Genomic DNA, 21,442 nt, shown 5'->3' with positions numbered 1-21,442 from the left:
AACTGCCAGCAGCTGATGGCTGTTCCTTCTATTAGTTAAGCAGGTTTTCCAAGTTTATATGTTGTTGTAGTATTTTCTTTTCCCTGGCCTCTCTCCTTGGGTCAAGAAAATGTGTAGTCTGGAGTCCTTTTGTTTAGCTCTCAGCTTGGGAGTGGGAAAAAGTTACTCATTGCTGAGCTCTCAGGATAATTTAATTTCCTGAGTCTCTAGGCTGGTGATTTATACTGGTGTCACTTAAGAGTTTTAGCAAGAGCATCTAGGAGCTGAGTTGGCAGAAATGATGTGACAAGGTACAGGTAAGTTTTCTTTGAAAAAAGGAAACAAACGTAAACATTACCAAGAATGTCAAACGCAGAGCAGGAGCTTCCGTTACTCCGTGTGTACTTCAGTGTTATCTGTGCTCATCAGCCTCCCTGCGCTTTGGTTGTCTTTGTTTTCATTTTCGCATGAACACAATGATGGGGCGTCCAGACTGAGGTATTTCAGGCACTACGTCTTACGCAACTTGCTCTTAAGCAGCTGAGACATGGGTGCCTATCTGTGTATGACAAGGATTAGTTTATTGCTTATTTAATAGGGATCTTGAAAACTTGTTTATAACTGTTTACATACAATTTTTTCAACAATTCTGATTGCCTAAGGCTACAGCATGTTCACTGTGCTTATGCGCAGCGTATAACCCCCATGTGGCCTCAGGCAAATGGAGTGGTTAAAAGATTTATGCGCTGTGTGGATGAACAAAATCTGGGAGAATTTGCCTGAGGCTTTGCCCGGATTGGCAAAATGGTGTGATTTTAAAACGTGAGAATTAGTACCTGGCGTTTCTCATGAAGGGTGATTTGATGAGGAAAAACCTGGGTTGGAGAGTTGGTTTTAAAAGAAACCCCACTGAGGTGTGGTACGTGCAAAGCAGTTACCAGGTATCATCATGTAGAAACAACCCTCTTTCCTGGATGTAACTTAGGTAAAGAAATGCCTCGAAGATTTTCAAGAATTTCCCCAACTGATCAGTGCAAAGAACAGAGATGAGAATTTGGGGATTTTTTTTTCTGATGGAGGAAACGAACACAGGACTGCCAAAATGCCCGGCAGGTTCTGAGCCTGTCCTGAGCTTCGTGAAGGATTTCCCAGAGCCCATAATCACAGGAAGGCTTCCCCAGAGGTGGGGATTCCACCTGCAGCATTTCCCTAGACAAAACTCTAGTCAGGGAGAGGGAAAAAAAAAGTATCCAGAGGGTTTGGAAAGCCTTGCACACTCTTTTAAACTGCATACGAGAGGCTCTATATAATTATGATTGTGCTGGGAGAGTTACTGATTCTCTTTCAGTATAAATCACAGAATCACAGGGGTTAGAACGGGACCTCTGGAGATCATCGAATCCAGCCCCGCGCTAAAGCAGGCTCCCTACAGGGTCTTGAATATCTTCAGGGAAGGAGGCTCTGACCGGCTCAGCCTGAAGCGACCTAAAGACGTCTGCTCGGCTTGGAACGCCAGGCAGCAGGTAACCCCCACACACGCGCCGCGGCCGAGCACTGGGGCAGGGCCCGAGCGCCGCGCAGCGCTGTGCCGGCGGCGGGACTGTGCCCGTGGCCGCGCCCGGCCCGCGGCTCGCGGCTGCCGCCCGCCGGATGGAGCGGGCTTGGCAGGGAGGCGGTGGCCGGGGCCGAAGGTGGGACTCGCGGCCGGCTCCACCTCCGTGAGGCCGCGGGAGCTGTCCGGGCGGGCTGCGCCGTGCCGGGTCTGCTCGTCGTGGCAGCCGCTACCTCTCTGTCTGTCGTTGGCTGTTCGTTGTTGATGGGATGGCAGCAAAGCAAGAGGGAGCCGTGGGCACCTTCGGTCGCGCTCTGCCCTGCGGATGAGTGCCATTCCTGTTAGCGCTCTCCTCTAAGCCTCGGGATTACTGAGGGGGATTCTACCCGCAGTGTTTCCTACAAAACTAGTTGGTGAGAGGGTATCCAGAGGGCTACATTAAAGAGCCCTTCAGCAATTTCATTTTTGTTGTTCCTGAAGGAAATTCTCAGCACTCAGATCGTGCTACTTTGCCAAATACTTGTTCATAAGCCATTAAAAATAATCTAATTAAGACAGTCAGTGTATGGAAATGTCTCCTATCCATCACTCAGAACGCCTCATGTCCTCACCCTCATCTTTTCAGTTTTACACACAAGCCACGAGATCCAACCGCAAGATTTTGCTGTTGGATTCCCCAGAGCTATGAATGGAGACATCAGTTCATCTTTTGCTGCCAACCCTTGTTGTCACAGAATATCCCAAGTGGGAAGATACCAACCAGGGTCATCGAGTCCAACTCATGGCTCCACGCAGGACCGCCCAAAATCCAGTTATGTTCCCCTTTCACTGTCATTACAGAATCATGCTCTGATGGTCAGGGTCCTTGCTTGTCGGATGCTTTTCCACCTGCAGGCATCTATTCCAAATTCATTGTTGTGTGCTTCTCTGCTTTGAGACACTTCTGTGAATTAGCTCATCTCACAGAATAAGTGATACCAGGGCTGTCTTGCTGTATTATTACCATTTTGGCAAATTTGGACCTGACAGTAAACAAGAGGGATGACTTGTAAGTTTTCTGCAAGATTGTTCCCACTGCCAATACCTGTGGAATGTCTCTGCAAAAAAGCTTTGACCAACAACTGCTTTTCAAGTATTTTTATGTCTGTCATTTCTGTCAGTTAATCAATTATTGGGCTATTTTATTTGGAACATTTCTCTCTCTCTTTTTTTTTCGTAAATCATGTTACATTAAAGCACGCAGTCTATCAATGTCCGTGTGTTTTTCATCATTACCTCTTTTCATTTTATTACCTCTTTCATCACACTCAGGACTTTGTCTAAAAACAAAACCAAATTTATTTGATACAACGCACCTTTTTTTTTTTTTTTTTTTTTTTTTTCTCTCTCTCTCTACAGAAAGGATGCTAATTATATTCAGATTTCCCATAGTGACCCTTTCCTCAACTAGTATCCATCAGTGCTCCTCCAGGGTGCCGAATCTTCCCACTCTTCTGAGATGAGTATCAGTTAAGCAGAAATGGTCAGCCATCAGTTCTGGGGCTCGCAGTACAAGCTTCCTGCACATTTTAATGACACATAACAAAACAAAACACTTTCTCCTTCTAGCAGAAATTCATTTTCTTTGAAAAAATCTGTGTTTGTTTATATTTCTCACACAACCAGTCTACTGTCAACCAGAAACCAGTAATTTACTGATTTCTGAATGCAGAAGAAACTATTTGTTTTATCATTTGCCTTTTCTGTATCACCAACTGTTTACCATTGGCATATATGAACAAGAATGTTTACTTCATTATTTTATGGGGTTTTTTTCCCACTCTCTTGTACACCTCAAAGACTTCAGCTTCATGTCCTTAGCTCTGCTGGTTAAACCTTCTTTCCCTACTGTGATTAACATTTATCACTGCTGAACTTCTTTAGCTTCTAGTTCATATTTATTACCATTCATTTTTGCTTCCTTTTCCTTATTAAACAATACCCTTTCTGCCAACAGCTACATTTATTTCTCCTTTGGGTAGACTCCACTTGTGTTTTCTTCATTTCTCTACCAAGAGGCAACTTTTGTTCAGAAACCAGCAGTGGCAAGAAAAAGGCTGTAGATGGAAGCTAGGTCTTTTACTACATCTGAAGGTTTAGATGAAATAAATAAATAAACAAACAAGCCTTCAGGTGCACAAACCTATCTTCAGGTGTCCTGTGTTCACATTCTGAAAGTTTTGAGAACCTTGAAGAGCACCTACAAAGGCTATTTAACTCACTTCTGGCTGAAAATGAGTTAAGGAGGAGAAGCCTTATTTTGATGTGAGGAGTGAAATGTGTAAAAACGATGTTTCACTCCTACATATATACATGATTGTGTATAAAACATATATACATGACCTTTTGTTTTTTCTTTTGAATTTCATGACAGTGCTTGTTGCTTTCTGATCAAATGCAGTGGGAGAGATTTGCTCTTATTTTTCTGTATCAATTTGTGGAATATAACCCAAACAGAGCCTGCTGAACAAGAGTTGGTTGCACGAAGTCGGCGAACAGGACAAGGTTTAGATCCAGTAGCCGCCGTCTGTTTGAGAACTGCTCCTCACAGTGTAGGTTGGATAAGGCTGTAGCTGTGCCTCTGTAACTCCACCTGCCTCCAGCTGCATCTGCTAAACTTATCTATGCCTAATTGCGTGTAGTCTGGTACTCATGTCAAATGCCTGAGTCGCAACCAAAAGTTAACAAGGAAAAGAGAAGTGCCACCTCTGCCAGAAACATGGCAACCATAAAACCCGTGCGACAATTAACCGAGGAATACTCCTTCATGTTTTGGGGAACTGAAAATAACGTCTTAAAGAGCCAACAGAATTTGCACTGTTTTTCTGCAAAGTCGTGTCCTTTCATACCCCTGTCTTTATCTCAGCTTGCATAACCTCCTTGCTATTATGACAAAATGACAAAAAGGAGTATAAAATCTGGATGCTGGAGGACATTGGAGTTCCCCTCAGATTGCAAGCCCCCTCCTCCCTGCAACTCCAGTTGTGTGAAGTACCCCATCATGTGACAGATGTGCCAGTGAGACAGGTCATATAATTTTTCCTGCCTTAATTTAATTTTTCTGGAGTTCGTATAACGTTACCCAACCTAATCTACCTCCCTCTCTCCCCCTCCCTGGAATACTGATTAGTCACAGGCCAATACATTGTTTGCTTAGAATACAATAGATCACATATGCAACAGCTTGCTCAGAATACATATCATAGTTTCGGTGCACCATAGTCATGGTCTTCTTGCTCAGCAAAACAAACCAGAGAACAAGGTGACAAGCAAGTGAAAAACCACCTTATGTTGGTGTAAGAGACACCAACTGATTGAGCCACGTGCACTCTTACCTGATTTGAACCAGCCTTAAGGACTTTGAGTTTCTAACTCAAGGTTCTACATGAGAAGGTAGGGCAACATGCTAAGATGAGGGAAGCTGTATTTAGAGCAAATAAAGAAGGTATTTTTTCACATTACATATAGTCCTGCTGTGGAATGCATGGTTACCGATAACTTACAGAAGTTCAAAAAAATGTTTTACAAATTTTTTCCATAGAAAGCTGTTAAATATAAAAAAATCTCATGAAGCATCCATCTCACGGGTCAGTGTGTACTCTGGAAGTACTGTACGCTTACTTTGTTTAATGCTTTTCGCTCGGCTTGTGCTGCTGGCCATTCTCCTAGGTTAGACACCGGATTTGGTGGAGCTGTATTGTGATCCAGAACAACTGCATGGTCACGTGCACCTGGACCCATCTGCCTCTGAGGTCCTGTCCTGGCAAGACATCTGCCCATACCACAGCAGGTACAGGTGATGCCACAGTACTAGTTAGTTGCCTGTGCTTTTGTAGACTTCCTCCTGATATCCTTGAGGTGCTCTTAATAGGAATGCAATTATTTTTGTTGCCAATCTATCATTACCAAAGACTGCCCATAAAAAATGCTCATGCTTATGCTCAGGTTCAAATGTGAGCTACTCAGTAAACATATAGGGTGAACATTTTAGAGAAGCTTGTGACCATATCAGTATTTGCCCAACAAAAATACCAAATTCTGTGGAAAAATATACAAAGGGCTTCACAAACAGCACTTTCTCTCATTGAGTCTGAGAATATAACTCAGAAACAGTTTCTCTCTTCCATGCAACTGAGCAGAGTTTAGTTTAGGACAGAAATAGCACAGCCATGGGTAAATTCAGTGATGCTATTTGAAAACAAGAGAGAAAGGAGAGAAAGGAGACTGAAAATCTCTTCTAATTAATACTTAACAATAGTTGAGGATTTATTTACCTTTCTGTGAATTTACAGTTTCCACTGGCAATATTTAGATACATTTTCTCAGAAACTCTTCACAGTTTATGTTTAGTAATTTATGATTCAACATTTTACAAGAAACAAGGCACTAAAATGTACAGTTAGTTAGTCATCCTTATTACATACTCTATGAGTTTCAGACATACAGCAGATTCCTCTTACTTGGACAAATACTGACTCTCTTTTTCCAGTGTCACATTTTATTGCGTTTCTTACATCTTCACCATTAGAAATTATACATTTTAGAACCCTACTTTTGTGTCCTTTCAGTTGCTGTTTCTGTAGGAATAGCAAAGAATTTACTATGAAATAGTAAATGTCTACCAAATAAAGATTCTTCCCATTTCTAAGGATGTAGGCATACCAACTGTAAGCTTCTTGGGATTCAGACCTTACCATGGGCGTTATTTATCCAATTTAGTTGTCAATTATGAAACCAATCAACAAAAATTGTTTGCACAGAAGCTACTTCTGTGCAGGACAGGAACAACACTGATGATAATCTGAGGCACTAAAATACTAAACTAACACTTCATGGTGGGTGAGATGGCTGAGGCTGACACCATGCTAGACAAATCCGATTCACCTCATGGCTTAACCAAAGTTGGGGCTGAAATAATGGATAGTTTTCGGTGCAATTAAAAAGCAAGCCCAGAAACTTGCTAATAAAAGGCAAAGACCACAAGAGATACCATCTAATATTCTATTAAAATATTTAACACCAGAAGGAGTGTACACATTTTCAAGTATCTTAGGACAAATTGCTCAGGACTTAAGAGCTAGCTCTCTTTTGCAATGGCTGCTCCAAAAATGATGCCTCCTGTTTTATTATATTGGCATCAGAGGCAGATGTTGATGGGATGGCAGTAGTGGTTGAACCTTCCCACCAATACTGTGTTACATTTTGTTGCTGTGCGACAGATGGCAGCAGAGAAGCAGACTGACAAAATGGTGCCTCATGTGGAAGTACATATGAAGCAAAAGTGTGGAACCGAATTCAGAAAAATTTGTACCCATTGATATTCATTGAAATTTGCTGAACGTTTATGGAGACCAAACAGTGGATGTGAGCACAGTGAGGCAGTGGGTGGTGCATCTGAGCAGTGGTGACAGCGGCAGCGGATCACCTCTGCTGGTGCAGATTTTTACAAGCACAGGATGCAGGCTCCTGTTCATCGCTAGTGAAAATGCATAGCTAATGGTGGTGACTGTGATGAAAAACAGTATTTTGTAGCTGCGAATTTCCTCTATAAATAGTGTTATTGTGCTCTTTGTTGTAGATTCCATGGAAACAAACAGGAGGCATTACTTTACTTTTAGAATTGCCTCTGTAGATGCTCACTGACAATAAGCACAAACACTGTACAATGCTGTTTCATATATTGCTAAAATACAGCAGAAACTAATGGTGCATAAGTCCAACACAGTGTAAATAAAGCGTGGTTTCCTAATTTCAACCACTTACACAAGAATGATGAAAAGGAGCACCTGGGTTCAAGTTTCTTCTTGAGATTACCAAGCTTTAGGGGCTGGCAGTGGTTTAGGGATCAGATTTCCCATTCCTTTGCATTTGGATAGTAGCAATATTGAGCATTCTGCATACACATGGAAAGATTCTGCTTTGATTTTGAGAACATCCTCACAGTCCCCATGACCAAAGGAATTCAGGTGCTTGTGGAATATACATGCAAAATAGGGAAAATCTCTGCAAGATTAAAAAATGGCAGTGGAGGGAGAACTGCTTGTAACAACCTTGAATAACAACACCCTGAGTCATTGCCAGATTAAAACAACAGTTGCTTTTTCCCCTTGGAAAAAGAAGAGTTCTTCAAACCTGGCCAACACGATGTACAATTATGTACATTGTACAGTTGACAATAACGCATCTAGAAATGAATTCTCTCTTAAAGCCTTTTTCCGTCTCAAGTACTGCAAAAAATACTTTTGTAAACTGCATGCATTTTTGTAAAAGAGGTTCTTATGTAGCAACAAGAGCCGTTCCAGGAGAAATAAAGTTAAAGAAAACCATAATGTGATTGCTCCTGTTAAGCAATATATCTATCATCCAACACTGGTACTGCTGGGTGCCAGCTGTATGCATTACGACTGAAGTCCAGAAACACAACCACAAAGAGGACGCTCTGAGTGCTGTGCCTTCTGGTTCTGTGGAACCTTTTCAAGTACTGGTCTGAAATACCAGGACATCTCATGTCTAGAACCTAAAGATCAGAACTTTCCTTATTTAACATTAGACACTTAAAAAAAAAAAAAAAAAAAAATAAAAAAAAAAAAAAAAGAGGGAAGTAAAAATAAACACAAAAGACCATGAATAGAGGAAAACATGAAATATGTAGAAAAATATTAAACCTATTTTTCATTTTGTTTAACTTATATACATCCATGTGGGGATTCATTAACAACAGCTATGTTTAGTTTTTTTAAGGAACTTGAAGTAATGATGGAAGTAGCAAAGATTTAACACAGAATGGGTGAGCGTGTCTGTATGATGTGTTTCCTGTACTGGTTAACCAATTCCTAACAGAAAACTGAATCCATCAGACTGAAGCTGTGGTAATTTATTGCTCTTGGTAGTTGAACATTTGACAAGGTATAATTTCAGTCTGTCCCATGATTTGGAAGATGTCAATGTACAATCTATATTTTTTAAATTGCTTACCATTTTTACAGATCACCAAAATAACCCCCTGCAGTTACTACACCCATACTTATTACACTGTGAGAGTTTGCAGATCAAGTCTGCTGTACCATTGAGCTTTGGACACTTAACCCCAAGTTGTGTAGGAGAAGGGTGCAGACCTCGGCCACTTTTTTCCCACATCTGACTTCTCCAGCTCTGCTCCCTGGCAATGCGTTTGTGCCAGATTTACACAAGAGCTGTGACTTTTGGACCAGAATGAAAATTGAGATGTAGACTTCTCTATCAAACCCACAGCAACCTACAGAAATCTGTTGGCTTCAGAGAGACTGTGTAAATGTACAATGGAAACAAACAACTAATTGATCAATCTATGAGAGGAGTAAAAGCAAGATTTAACCCAGAAGGATTTGCTGCAATTGGCTGAGACAGAAATACAAGTACCGCTACGGTAATTTACCAATCATACTTCAACTTGCTGCCCTCTTGGTGCGATGAGGCACCTCCGCAATACGGTTAGCAAAAATGGCTGTTCCTGCTGACCCCTCGTTTGCATACAAATTCATCCACCATAGTCGATTTGGTAATTGTAAAAGAGGCAGGCACTCGGTGCCAGGCAACTTGAGAACCCCTGGTCCCATCAGCATCACCACATCGTACCGCGTACAGCCAGATGAGAGCATTACAGTCAAGAGAATCGGAACAAAACCAGTGTGGGAAGCATTCTCAAAATGCTATCAGCCAACAACAGCGTGCACCATAAGGCCCAGCCTTAGAGCCCTTGGGCAAGGCAGTACTTGAAATCAAATCAAAACAAATGCATTTTGGAAACTACTGTTGCTTTATTTGGCAAGAATTTCTTATTACACCTCATTTTAGATAGAAAGTTTGAGGTAAGGCAACATTTGGATTGGACATCGTTGTTCTTGCAGTCAAGAGGCCAAACCTCTGTATTAGGTCAGCAGTGATAACTCCCAGCCTGCCAAAATTTCAGTGCTGGCTTAAATACCAAATCCATCACATCACCTCCCTAGTTTGCATTTGGAGTTTCAGTATGTGACAGTATGTACAAGGTCTTTTTTCAAATAAATGGAATTTATCACGTGTGTGTCAATTCAGTCCATAGGTTTGGTATTTAGAAGCTATAAAGCCAAGAGTTTCAGTTCTGGTGCCTAATAGGAGAAAGGAATTTCAAACAAAATTCAGTGAGGATAACAGGTCAAAATTTTCAAAGTCCAAAACCAAACAGAAGTCAAATTTTGCCTGCATGTTACACTGTGGCACAGAATGCATAGCAGGCCTTTATATAGAAGAAACATCAGGTCTGTTTGTTGCTCAGTACAACATCTCATGGTGTACTGTATGGAAAGATATGGGTTTTGTGCGTGACCAAATTATATGCAGAGCATGAAGAGCTTATATGTCACCTCATTAGCACTGTATGAATAGTGAGTTACAACTAAATTGGATCCAATGCCAATTCCTGATTGAGGACTGTCCAAGAACAGCCCCTTACATCCGAGAAAAAATATCTGAACGCTGCTGGAATATAATCCATCTCAAGTTGTGTTGAATGCAAACCTACTTCTCTGTTGCCAAACAAGTTTGATTAATTAGGTGCCCCAACACTCAGTCAGAAACTGAAGCACACAACTATTCTGCAGTTGGACTGAATAACAAAAAGAACCAAAAAACAAAAAAACCCACACACTCTCAATCAACATTTTTTTAAAAAACACATTATTTAATTAAGGACTGTCTAAAAATCTATCGTGCTCTAGTTCTATTACATTACAGTTCTTTCCCTAAATATAAGTATTTATATAGTGTAGCATTTTTTTGTCTTGCCAGCTCTTCTGGAGAAGCAACAGATATTTGCTAAATTCTATTTTACTGACTTTTTTCTTCTTTTTCCTGTGGCTGTTTTAACAGGAAAAGTGAAGACTGTGTGGCAGAATTCTTTGACGTGACAGAGCTCTCTCTAAGGACAGCCAGGAGCTGTCCTCACTTGTGGCTCGCTCTGTAACTGTACCAGCATTTTATTTTTGGCTTTGTGAGTTTTTAATTTGCTCAGTCTTATTAACATGACTAATGATGTTGTGGGATGCCTAATCCCCTCACCACCAGAGCAGCAAAATTCTCAGGGCCACAGCTAGGAGTTTTTTCTTTCATTACCCAGAAATCTGTCCACGTTTCTATATGCATTTAAGGCAATCAGCATTTTTCTGTGTGTGTAATTCTGTGACAAAACAAAAAACCAAACCCTATGAAGCAAAGTCCCCTTTAAATCAGCAGCTCAAAAGTTATTCTCTGATACCAGATACAGAGATCAAAGCTTACTTTCATTGTTTAAAGACATTATTTTGCTATGCTTACAGATGGCAACAAATGGTATTCTTTCTTTCCATTAAATGTAGAGTTGCCCTTCGTAATGATTTTTAAATATTAACAGTTGCTGCACATTGTCCTATCATCTTGTTACTTGGCTTATTTTATTAGTGTATTAATTTTAGTACACATAGTACTGATTTGCACAGAAACATTTCTGAATATCTAACTAGAGACAAAGTTCAGGAAGAGCAACGATGTGCGAGTTTTACATTTAACATTAAGAAGGTGAAAATTCAAGTGAAAAGTGAAAAGTGAAAGCCAATTATGAAAACAAAGCCTTAGGTGAATCAGTGCATCATAAAAACAACTTTGAACAAAGAGGCTCAAAACACAGAATCACAGGACTACTTGTCATGGACCTCACTTGCCTAAATAAAAATATTATTTTAAGATTCCCATGTAATTCACCCACCTCCAAAGTAACAATATTTAATGTGTGGGAGTTAATGATTTCAGCGTTATCATGTAGGTATGATGCTCCGAGCACAAATTCAGACAGAATACACGGGAAACGTTAAAGCGTGAGAGTGGGAGAAGGAACAGGACCCATTATTAAAGCCACTGTAGCTACAATCGGTTAAAAATATCTTGAGAGACTGCTAGCATTTAGTTCTGCAAACACACAAAGATAACTCATCTTTCAACAAAGTTCAGGACTATCTCCTCAGCTGCACTAGATGTGGTGTAACTCAGGAAAACGTAGCCCCAAACCTAGCATTTTGCAGGGCTGCAATGAGACAGCTGGGTCCTGCAGACTGAGTGCTGAGTGATGCCTGCCCTTGTGTGAACCCCTGCAAATGTACCAGAGAGCTGGGTGCATCACCCTGGCTAAAGGCACCCCTGCTATGTAGGAAGGAGCATCACAGAGAGGGTTTGTGTTAAGCAGCAAGATCCCTTGCTCCAGTAATACAGCTTTGGCAATGAAGGTTATACCTTTCAGTGTAAGGACTGTAACTCTGTAACTTCGGGGTTCAGAACAAGTATACACACCAGCATTTCCCACTTAGTACAGTCTGAAAACATGCATACTTCAAATGACTTTAGTACAAAAATAAAACAATCTTTTGTGAGGAACGTTATAACTGTTAGGAGTCAGGACTACCTTTATCTCAAGTACCACGAGATACTTTCTGGATTACCTCATGCTGTCTAGGTCTGAATTGTCTCTCCATTTCTGCTCTTTTCACAGTACAGGAATTGTCTCCATTTGTCATCTTTTGACACCTTAGTGCACATGGTTTCAATGCCAGAGTTTCAAATAACTTTCACTTAGGAGGAGTGTGGAAGGAATCAGAAATGTCATATGCCTTTTCTGGATAGTGCCTAATCAATTGCCATAACCACTCAAGTAACTGATTCACCTTCCAGGTTACATATTACAACCTCAGGATACGAAGGTTCTCACTACCATTCACTTCTTTTCTCTGCCTCCACTATCATTCTACATCATTGTCCTACCTCACAGTAATGTTTCCATTCAGCAGAATAAAAAGTGTCCATAATTATCTCCTCTTTTGGAAGTCCTGTGCTTCTTCCACACAGCCAATTCATAAGAAAACTGATTTTCCTGACAAAAAAAAAAAAAATATGCCTTCAGATTTCATCCATCATCCTTTTTTTTTTTTTTTTTCCCCTTTAAAATACTGCAGCAGCTCCTTTATTTTTTTACTCCCCTCTGTCAAACAAAATAAGTTGCAATAAATCATTCCCATTGTGCTTGCTTTGCATGTTGAAGGGAGCAATGCATGTACCACAGTGTTAACCACTGTGAGCATTGTGGTTGATAATGGCAGTGCTTGCAAAGATGAATCACCAGCAGGGAAAGCAGTTCAAAAGAGGAAAAGAAAACCACCCACTAAAAAATCCAAAACCAATACCAAAACAAATTGCACCAAAAGAACATCCAGGAAAGAAATAGGAGTGCAGCTGGGAATGAAAGGATGTTTTGTACCAAACCTCAACTTGAATAAGTTAATTTGTCTGGATGTGCCTTTATTCACTGTGACCTGAAAATACTTTAGAACAATGGAATACTTGGGATTTTCACTGAAAATTTATGCCTTTGTTCATTTTTTCTCACCACTTCAAATGATTTTTGTACACCTTCCTACAGAACAGTTTTTCACACGTCAGAAATTCTTACGAATGAATCTTTGGGGAGTTCTGTGTTTCACATCTCTTAATCCTTGCACCACCAGAACAATCAATTGCTGGAGGAAGGATTATCTTTATTTGTGCTTTCCTACCATCTACTATTCTTGGCCCCCATCTGTGGGGGCTTTCATGGGAATGTTTTTGTACAAATTAGGTCCATCACCCCTCAGTGACAGCGAAGGCAAGAAATACATCACCTTAACACACACAACAGAATAAAACAGCGCTCCAAGACAGGAATGACCCCCCTTGCACTGCTTCTCACCCAAAACTTTGGAAAAGACAACAAGTCTTACTTAGCCTCTTTTGTAGCTAGTTAGCTGCTAAACCATCAAGTATCTCATGGGGAAACAAAGGCAGATTTTGCCAGTGGGTTAGGTGACTTGCCACATTTTGAGAGCTGTATGAATAATTAAGCAGCCCTTCCCCTCACAATGACTCCAAGGGAGCAGCACACAGCATTGGCAGCAGCAAGCATCCCTCCTATTTCAGCATTCTACTTGAATACAAGATAGTCCTGGAAAGGAGAGGACAAGTGGCTTTTGGGGAAGAAGTCACCTTCTTTACAACTTCATAAGGGAACACGAGGGCCACTCCACAAACCACTCTCTCAGCCAGCCAGCCAGCTAGAAAACATCACTGTTGTTCTTCACAAGCAAAGCACTCAATTACCACAGTGCTCCTTTTGCTACTTCCTTCATTTTCACATCCTCTACAAAGAATGGTTTAGGGACTGTATATTAACCAAGGACAAGTTCTGTTTTGTTTTTCTGTGCCCCAGTGTAACAATCTGAGCATCACTGTTAATCACCTTTTCCCTCAATAGGAGAGAGCAATTCTAACCCCTGCCTTCATTCAGGAAAAGACAAACATGAAGAGACAGAAATCAAAATAAATACTGTAACCAGATGTTCAAAACCTTTTTTTTTTTTTTTTTTTTTTTTTTTTTTTAAGAATACTCAATGTATGACTGCCCAGAATACCTTGAATTTCAAAAGGATGCCAGGGTATTCTGCGAGGGGAAGTTACACAGGTCAGAATTACCCACAGACAAACTGTTTTCCCTTGGTAGGCTCTACCACTGTTGCCATAAACGTTAAGAATCAAAGTGTGTTCACTATCAGCTGGGCACCTATTCTGTCACTGTACATTCACATTAAAAAACCATCTTTCCAGTGTGCATTACTTATAAATGTGCTCAGTCAGATTAATTCTGCCACTTTCTGTTCTACGGTGAATTAGGAAAGGGTCTGTTAAAGGATGATACAGGCCACTCTTTTGTGATGGTCTGCAATTTTCTCTCCCAATACATTTTCTTTTTATTTAGCACTTCCATTTTTATCCTGTGTTCCTCTTCAGCCATCTCACACTCTCTTTCTATTTGTTGTATTTTTGCCACGTGAACTTCATTCATTTGGATTAACTGCAGTTGCAAAATTGACATTTGCTGATGATGTTCTTCCTCATGCATCTTTTTCAGAGCACTTTCCTGAGATGCTTTGCTTCTGTAGTTCTTATCTGCTGCTATTCTGACATCAGAACACGAAGGCTCAGGCTGGGAGGTACCTTCACACACTGGGAAATGTATCAGCTCTTTCTCTTCATCACAAAGTTCTCTATTTGAGACAACAAACGACTCTGCAAAACAGAAGAAAAAAAAAGTATTATAGTATCCACCTCTTTTCCCTCGAGAGACATGGACTTGTGACAATAAAGTTACAGAGATGTATATATCTAAACCTTACACTTGTGTACACAGAATACAGGAGCCACTATATAATGCTGTTCTGTTACAGAACACCGAGGGAATAATGATTTGAACTGAACCACTTTGGGCACTGTCAGTAGTCCTCTGTGGCTGTAACAGGAGCTCAGAACACTAAAGCAAATATAGGCATCTGTAAGTAGGCATCTAAATTTAGGTGCTTCAGCCTGGAGCTGAACCTTAACGCAGATTTTTAAACCAAATATCTATGTGACCAGCAATAATTTTATGAAAGAACGGCAGGTAAAGAGCTGCATCTGTATCAACACCAACAGACTGAGGAAATATTAGGAAGTCTGCTACTTGCTCCTTCTTTATCACTGTGCATGCCAATAAACAGTGTTGTATAATTTTTAGGAAAAAAAATTACGTAGTTCTCACTTTGAGAAGGTTCTATCTATTCCATTGAAGGAAAATAAAGTATTTATGGAATAAAACAGTAACCACTGCAAATATGGCTCTCAAAATGCATTCCTTCACAAATCCAAATTACCACTTATGGTAAATACAATGAAATTACTGATGTCTTTTTAGCAAGAACAGTCTTCTGTATATGTTCCTATGTTCCTGACAAAGTAAAGCCTACAAGAAAGCATTGTAGGTGCTCTCCCTTTTAGTCTTCTATTATTCCTTCTCTATATGCTTGCCAAACAAAGAATATAGTATCCAACCTTTACAGAAGTGCCATTCTTCAATGCACACTGCAGCATCACATATAACTCTATAAACACTAATTAGTCTTTCTTGAAAACAAATGAGGGAAGACCTGCATAGAACTCTTGCAGCACATAGTTGTCTATCAATTTGCTGCTGTTAGATTTTTATTTATGTATTTATTTTTTACTATTTGGATCTTTTCCCAACAGAATGATACTTTATTAAAGGACCAAAATATCAGATGCTTGTTACAAAGCTTAAGGTCTGTCAATAACTGGCTTAAAAGACAAGAAAAAGAAAACCTCCATTTAACTCTTAAGGGGGAGGCTAAGGAAATACACAGAGTCTTGTAATATCACAGCTCTGCAATTACTTTTCTGGAAGCAGCAGTCACAGTTAAATGGATAGATTTAGACTTCTGAATGAGACTCAGCAGCAAAACCACAGACAAAAGAAAATGACATGCACCATCACAATAACATGTATACCTTGACTAGAAGCATCAGGCTGATATTCAGAATCTTCTTCTGGTGGGCTCTGCAAAAAGTATATTTGCTCAGGCATTATGCTGGCAATCTTCTCCTTCCCTATGATGTGAGTATTTATAAGTGGACTAATGCTTTTTACCTTCTCCCGCCTTTCATGTGCCATTATCTTTTTTGTCCGTGCCTTGATATTTTCCCAGCATTTCTTTAACTGTTTGAAGTCTCGCAGAGATACGCTGGGCTGTGAGTTATATTCATGTGCTAATGCTTGCCAGGTGCGTTGTTTCAGAGCAATAGTCCTCGCATCACTTTTTTTACATTCAAGTACGTATCTGTACTTCTCCACTAGAGCAAGCAGCACACTCTTCTCCACTTCCGAGAAGTATTTAGCAGGCTTTATTATTTCGTTTTGCATTTTCTACTGTTTCTCCAAGAAGCCAGAAATCCTACCAAAAAAAAAAAGTTAAAAACAAAGAATTAGAACACCCGTTATAACTGGTTACAGTATCAAGAAACTGTGTTTCAGCAAAACAACTGCTAAATATAACCTCTGATTCCAAAACAATTTCTTTACTGGAATAGCTTGTGCATACTTCTAGGGTAAATAATAAAACATTCAAGTTAGATACAGTATAATTGTAAGTTGGCTTCTACTGCTAATTTAGTGGCTACACAGTTCCACATGAAGTATACGATAATAGGAAGATACTGCCTGTTATAATCTGTGCCATGATGCAAAACATATAGTGTTTAATTTACTTAGTAACTTATTTTTAATAACTTGTTTCTCTATGCAGAGAGTTTTCAAAACCCTGAGCTATGGAATATATTCTGAAATCCAGCCCTTGATAACTCCTGATTGAAGTCCAAAGCCACCTTCAGCAGGTTTGTCTTTCCTTGGATACACCAAAGACCCTCTTCTGTCCATATTGAATGCATACAACTGATTTCTCCCTTCTCTCTTTTCTATAATGTTTGGAAGTTCTATGAGAAATGATAGTATGAAGTTCTCTTTTGAAAGACTTCTGTTTGGTTCTCTCCCATGCTCAGCCCTTCTTGACTGATATCCAGGAGGGAGCAGGTTCCTCATCAGCATTATGATACTGAGAGAAGACGGGGGTTGTAAGAGGACATGATGAACTAATTACGAAAAGTAACTCTGTACTCTGAAGGTACAGGTCACAGAATCACAGCCTGGCTGAGGTTGGCAGGGCCCTCTTCTTGGTTCATCTTGTTCAATCCTTGCCCCAGCAGGGGCACCCTGAGTAGGGAGCCCAGGTCCACATCCAGATATCTGCATACAGAGTCACTGAATAGTTTCAGTTGGAAAGGACTTGTAAAGCTCATCTAGTTCCAGACCCTCTGATATCCACCACTAGATCAGGTTGTCCAAAGCCCCACCCAGCCTTGAACACTTCTAGGGACGGGATGCTCACAGTCTCTCTGGCAACCTGTTCCAGAGCCTCACCACTCTCATTGTAAAGAATTTCTTCCTAACATCTAACCTAAACCTACCCTCTTCTAGTTTTAAATCTCTTATCACTATATTCCCTGAAAAAGAGTCACCCTCCAGATTTCCTGAGGGACCCCTTTAAATACTGGAAAGCTGCAGTAACATCTCCCAGGAGCCTTCTCCAGGCTGAACAGCCCCAGCTCTCTCTCTCAGCCTGTTCTCATACAAGAGGTGCTGCAGCCCTGTGATCATTTTCGTGGCCCTCCTCTGGACCCACTCTAACAGGTCCATGTCATGTCATTCTTTTGCTCCAAGGAGGGAAGCTCCACAAACCCTCTGGGCACTGCTCAGCCATCCACACAGCAAAGAAGAGGTCCTTCACCCTTTACTGCTGAGCAAGCATGTGTGTCACTATTCCTTATGATTTCATAGCTAAAAAGAGCTTTGGTCTCATTCAGACCACTGCTGTAGACTTACACCATGTTTAACTACCACTTGTCTTCTCAAGCCTAGGACTTAAGTACAAAACAGGAAAAGCTAAATTGATACCAGGGAACTCTCAGCTAAGAAAAAAAAAGAGCTAAGCAGTGCTTCCATAAGTTGTAAACATAAGACCAGAATGAATTGATTTTCTAGAATTTTGCCCACTGTTTCCACTACTTTTCTCACAACATTACCTGATGATTCAGTAGATGTCACCATCATACTTTCTCTTTTTCAGTCCAAATATTTTTTCTTAGCAGCACTGCACTAGCATTCTCTTTGTACCATCCTCATAATTCCTTTCCTCAACATGTCCTGATACTTAGAGCTATTCTCACCTTTCCATGAAGGCAATAACATATACACAAAAAGCTAACAGACAAACTACTACCAAAAGTAGTGCCCTGCTGGCACTGTGGTCTTTAAGACTCTGCTGAAACCACGTATCTGTAGCCGAAACAGGCCTCTCATGCTATCCAAGACTCCCTTCTTCAGCTGCTCTCAGACCTACATTCCCAAGGTTTACACAAGAGATACAGACACCAGCGTTTTTAACACCTTACTTGCAAATCCCACAAACAGGGTCAAAAAGGGATGATGCTGTTTCCCACTGAGGCACGTAAATCCTGCTTCTAGCTTTGAAAGAGTGCGAAAAACTCAGACTGAAAATGATCACATTTATGTGTAAAAAATCCCTTTAATTAGCATAACAATCAATTTTTCAGTTTTGGAAATGGAGTTCAAAAGGTTAAACTTAATAATACCCGGATTTCTGGATTCCAGGTGATAAAGGTGCTCAATATTTGGCTACAGAGACTGACAGATCACCTGATGTCAGTGAATATTTAAAACACTTCCAAATGCAACTTCATACATGTTCACACCCTGTATATAAGATTAAAAGCTCTTCTTTCATAGTTGGAGACATTGCAAACACTGGAGCATCACTTTTATACCCAAAATACCACTTATTGCTATTATTTTTATTGCAATAGCATCTGAAATCCCCAGTTAGAAGCTCAAACACTGTACAGTTCAAAAGGAAATGTAAGCCCTGGTCTGAGAAGAATACAGTATATTAGTCTTTCCCTCCCCCATGTACATTCCTAGCTATTCTTCCTACACATACACACTGTGCCTGTGCCCCTTCAGTGTAAAATCTAGGATTATGACTTTGGATACATAAAAGAACTCAGGAACAGCTAAAAGCAGTTTAATGTGCTCAAGAAAAAAAAAGAATTTCCTAAAGATTCTTTTCATGCTGTAGTATATTTAGCTTGCTTCTTTCAATAAATTAAAACCCATTTTCAACAAGGTGAGTTGAAAGCAGTCTGAGATGCAAGACAATTTAAAGCACTGAGAATGTGCAGCATGCATTCATATTCACCTTTTCCTTTGTGGATATTGATCGCCTTCTGACAGTCCACCAGCTCCTAAGTGGAATATGGGAAAGGGCTCTCTCAAACTCCGATCATTTCCATTTGAGGCTGAAAGATGCTCCCAAGACATATACCCAGGATATAATTTAGCCTGTTGGAACATGCGTTGAAATTGAACTTGTTTACCGAATATAGCAGTAAACAGGACTGTGTAGGCATATGAAGACAGTCACAGTGTAAATTCTAAGAAAGAATGGAAGGTTTCTCAGATTCGAGTGCCCAGGTTGTAAGACTGCACTGTGCTGTTAAGAATTACTTTGCGGTAATTATCTTCTCCTGGCATAGTTCTATTCATAACTTGCATTAAAACAAATCAGTGTCCTAAGTACTTCTCTCACACAAACCTTTATCTGAAAATAACAAAAACATCTCCCAACTCTTGATAAATTGAAGCACTGTGTGGAATTCTTCTCTTGAGGACTACAAGGTATAGACTGTGATCTGCTGGAAGAATACCTTGGGGAAAAAAATTGCATAAGTGAAGAAGTGCATGTATGCTTGTAAGTAGGTCTATGCATATTATTTTGCTTGCACACATTCAGACAAACTCGAGCCAGTTACAAAGAAGCCTGTTTGAAGGAAAATCCCTTCATGCTGACATGTGTGAGCATCTTCAGTCCCCGAGGTATTTATTTAGCCACGAGAAAATGCAAAGAGAAGGTTATGGTAGAAGTCTTAAGCCAAATGTGAAGGTTACTGAAAGCAAAACGCAGATAACAGTTTGCTAGCAAACTGCAGCTGCTCACAGTGTGAACATGGAAGTCATTTGCCAATGCCAACAGGCTTACTATCAGAAATAGCTAATGGGAATAAAAAGAAAATCTATCCAACTTAAATTACAGATGAAGCTTTAAGCATAATCGGCAATTAGCAGCATTGGAAACCAGTCGATGTTGTACTTTTCAGTGTCTGAGGGTGAAAGGCACGGGAAACACCGCGACCAAAGGAAGCCACAACAACAGGTTTATGTTTCATGTGAATGACAGAACCAGCAGCAAACAGCGTCCTTCCTCCTCCGGTGTTTGCTTTCCTCGCAGCGCCCACCAGTGCTCCAGGCCCGACCCTGTGAGAAGCGGCACCGGCGGGGGACTGAGGCGCACACTGCGAACACCAACGCGACACGGACGGCAATGTTGTCACGCATCATCAGCAAACAGAACCTGTTGAGCGCTTTTACCCGTTTTAATACTAATTAATCGATGTCGTGGTACAAACAAGCAAGATCACCTATTGGTTTAAATTCACCATGTTTCGCCTACGGACCTGAGATGCAACATCCAACGTTGTATTTGACGAACGCAGATAGATATATTCTAAACGGGTCATCCTGCCGCCCGCGGCCATGCAGAGCCGTTGGTGCGAAGCACGGTGATGGATGCAAGTCGGCATCCCCAACCAGCGCCCGAAATCCACCCCACAGAGCCACAAACAGCAATCCTACCAGACTCTCCTGCACACGAACTTCTCCCACATCAACTCCAGCTCGCTTCCTTTTCCTCGCTAGCTCCTCTTCTGCTCGGCTGAGGCAGGAGAACGGCTCCCAGCTCGACAAAGGAGAACGCTCCACCCAGGGCGGACATACAGGCTGCAGCTGACACACGGTTTCAGCAACATCTACCGCGGAGGGACGGAGGAATGGATGGATGGATGGAGGCCGTGAGCCGCTACCCCTCTTCCCGCCGAGGCCGCGCCGTGCGGCGAGACGCGCGCTGCTTCCCCCGGGCCGGTAACAAAGCGCCGCCGCCCCCGCCCCGCTCTGCTCCCCCCCGCCGGCAGCTCGCCGCCGCTCCGCGGCTCCCCGCAAAGCCCGCGCTGGATCGCCTTCTCCCCTGAGGAAGCGGGCAGCGGGCGCGGCCCCGCGGGGCAAGCCGGCGGCCCTACGGGGCGGCGAGGAGGCGCGGCGCGGGGAGGGCGCGGCGCTGCCGCAAGGCGCCGAGGGGGCTCGCAACCCGGCTACACCCCAGCCCCTCACGCCTCACGCCACGCTGGAGCTCGGCCCCTGGCCGGGCTTTACCTCCGACAGCGCCCGGCGGCCGTTCAGCAGCGCTCCCAGCGGCCGCCGGGGGAGGCGGTGAGCCGGGGCTCGGCCGC

General features: G+C 41.6%; 1 protein-coding gene across 3 annotated transcripts; it reads right to left on the bottom strand.

Annotated features, from left to right (window-relative positions):
• Nucleotides 1-14,039: 14,039 nt before the first annotated feature.
• MSANTD3 (Myb/SANT DNA binding domain containing 3) lies at nt 14,040-21,038 on the bottom strand. 3 transcript variants are annotated; one of them, XM_042837445.1, is made up of 5 exons: nt 20,793-21,038; nt 19,300-19,442; nt 16,119-16,422; nt 15,980-16,028; nt 14,040-14,707 (listed from the first exon to the last, which is right to left on the bottom strand). In XM_042837445.1, the coding sequence occupies exons 3-5, from the start codon at nt 16,389-16,391 to the stop codon at nt 14,298-14,300; spliced, it is 732 nt and encodes a 243-aa protein (XP_042693379.1). In that variant the 5' UTR covers nt 16,392-16,422; nt 19,300-19,442; nt 20,793-21,038; the 3' UTR covers nt 14,040-14,297. The 3 variants fall into 3 exon arrangements, with proteins under 3 accessions (XP_042693379.1, XP_042693370.1, XP_042693360.1); XM_042837426.1 differs by having other exon boundaries at nt 14,042-14,707; nt 15,980-16,422; XM_042837436.1 differs by lacking the exon at nt 19,300-19,442 and having other exon boundaries at nt 15,980-16,422.
• Between the last annotated feature and the right edge of the window lie 404 nt (nt 21,039-21,442).

Source organism: Centrocercus urophasianus, unplaced genomic scaffold (genome assembly GCF_019232065.1).
Source record: "Centrocercus urophasianus isolate 14NV4802_14NV808 unplaced genomic scaffold, USGS_Curo_1.0 seq_11, whole genome shotgun sequence".
Lineage (NCBI taxonomy): Eukaryota > Metazoa > Chordata > Aves > Galliformes > Phasianidae > Centrocercus > Centrocercus urophasianus.
Note: the sequence above shows the minus strand (reverse complement) of the source record. Positions and strands in the feature narration are given on the sequence as shown.

Bases quoted from the DNA above. Each gene is read 5' to 3' on its own strand.
- MSANTD3 (XM_042837436.1), bottom strand. From the start codon at position 16,391: ATGCAAAACGAAATAATAAAGCCTGCTAAATACTTCTCGGAAGTGGAG. The intron at 14,708-15,979 runs GTATACATGTTA...TCTGTTTTGCAG, and splicing joins GCCTGATGCTTCTAGTCAAG to AGTCGTTTGTTGTCTCAAAT.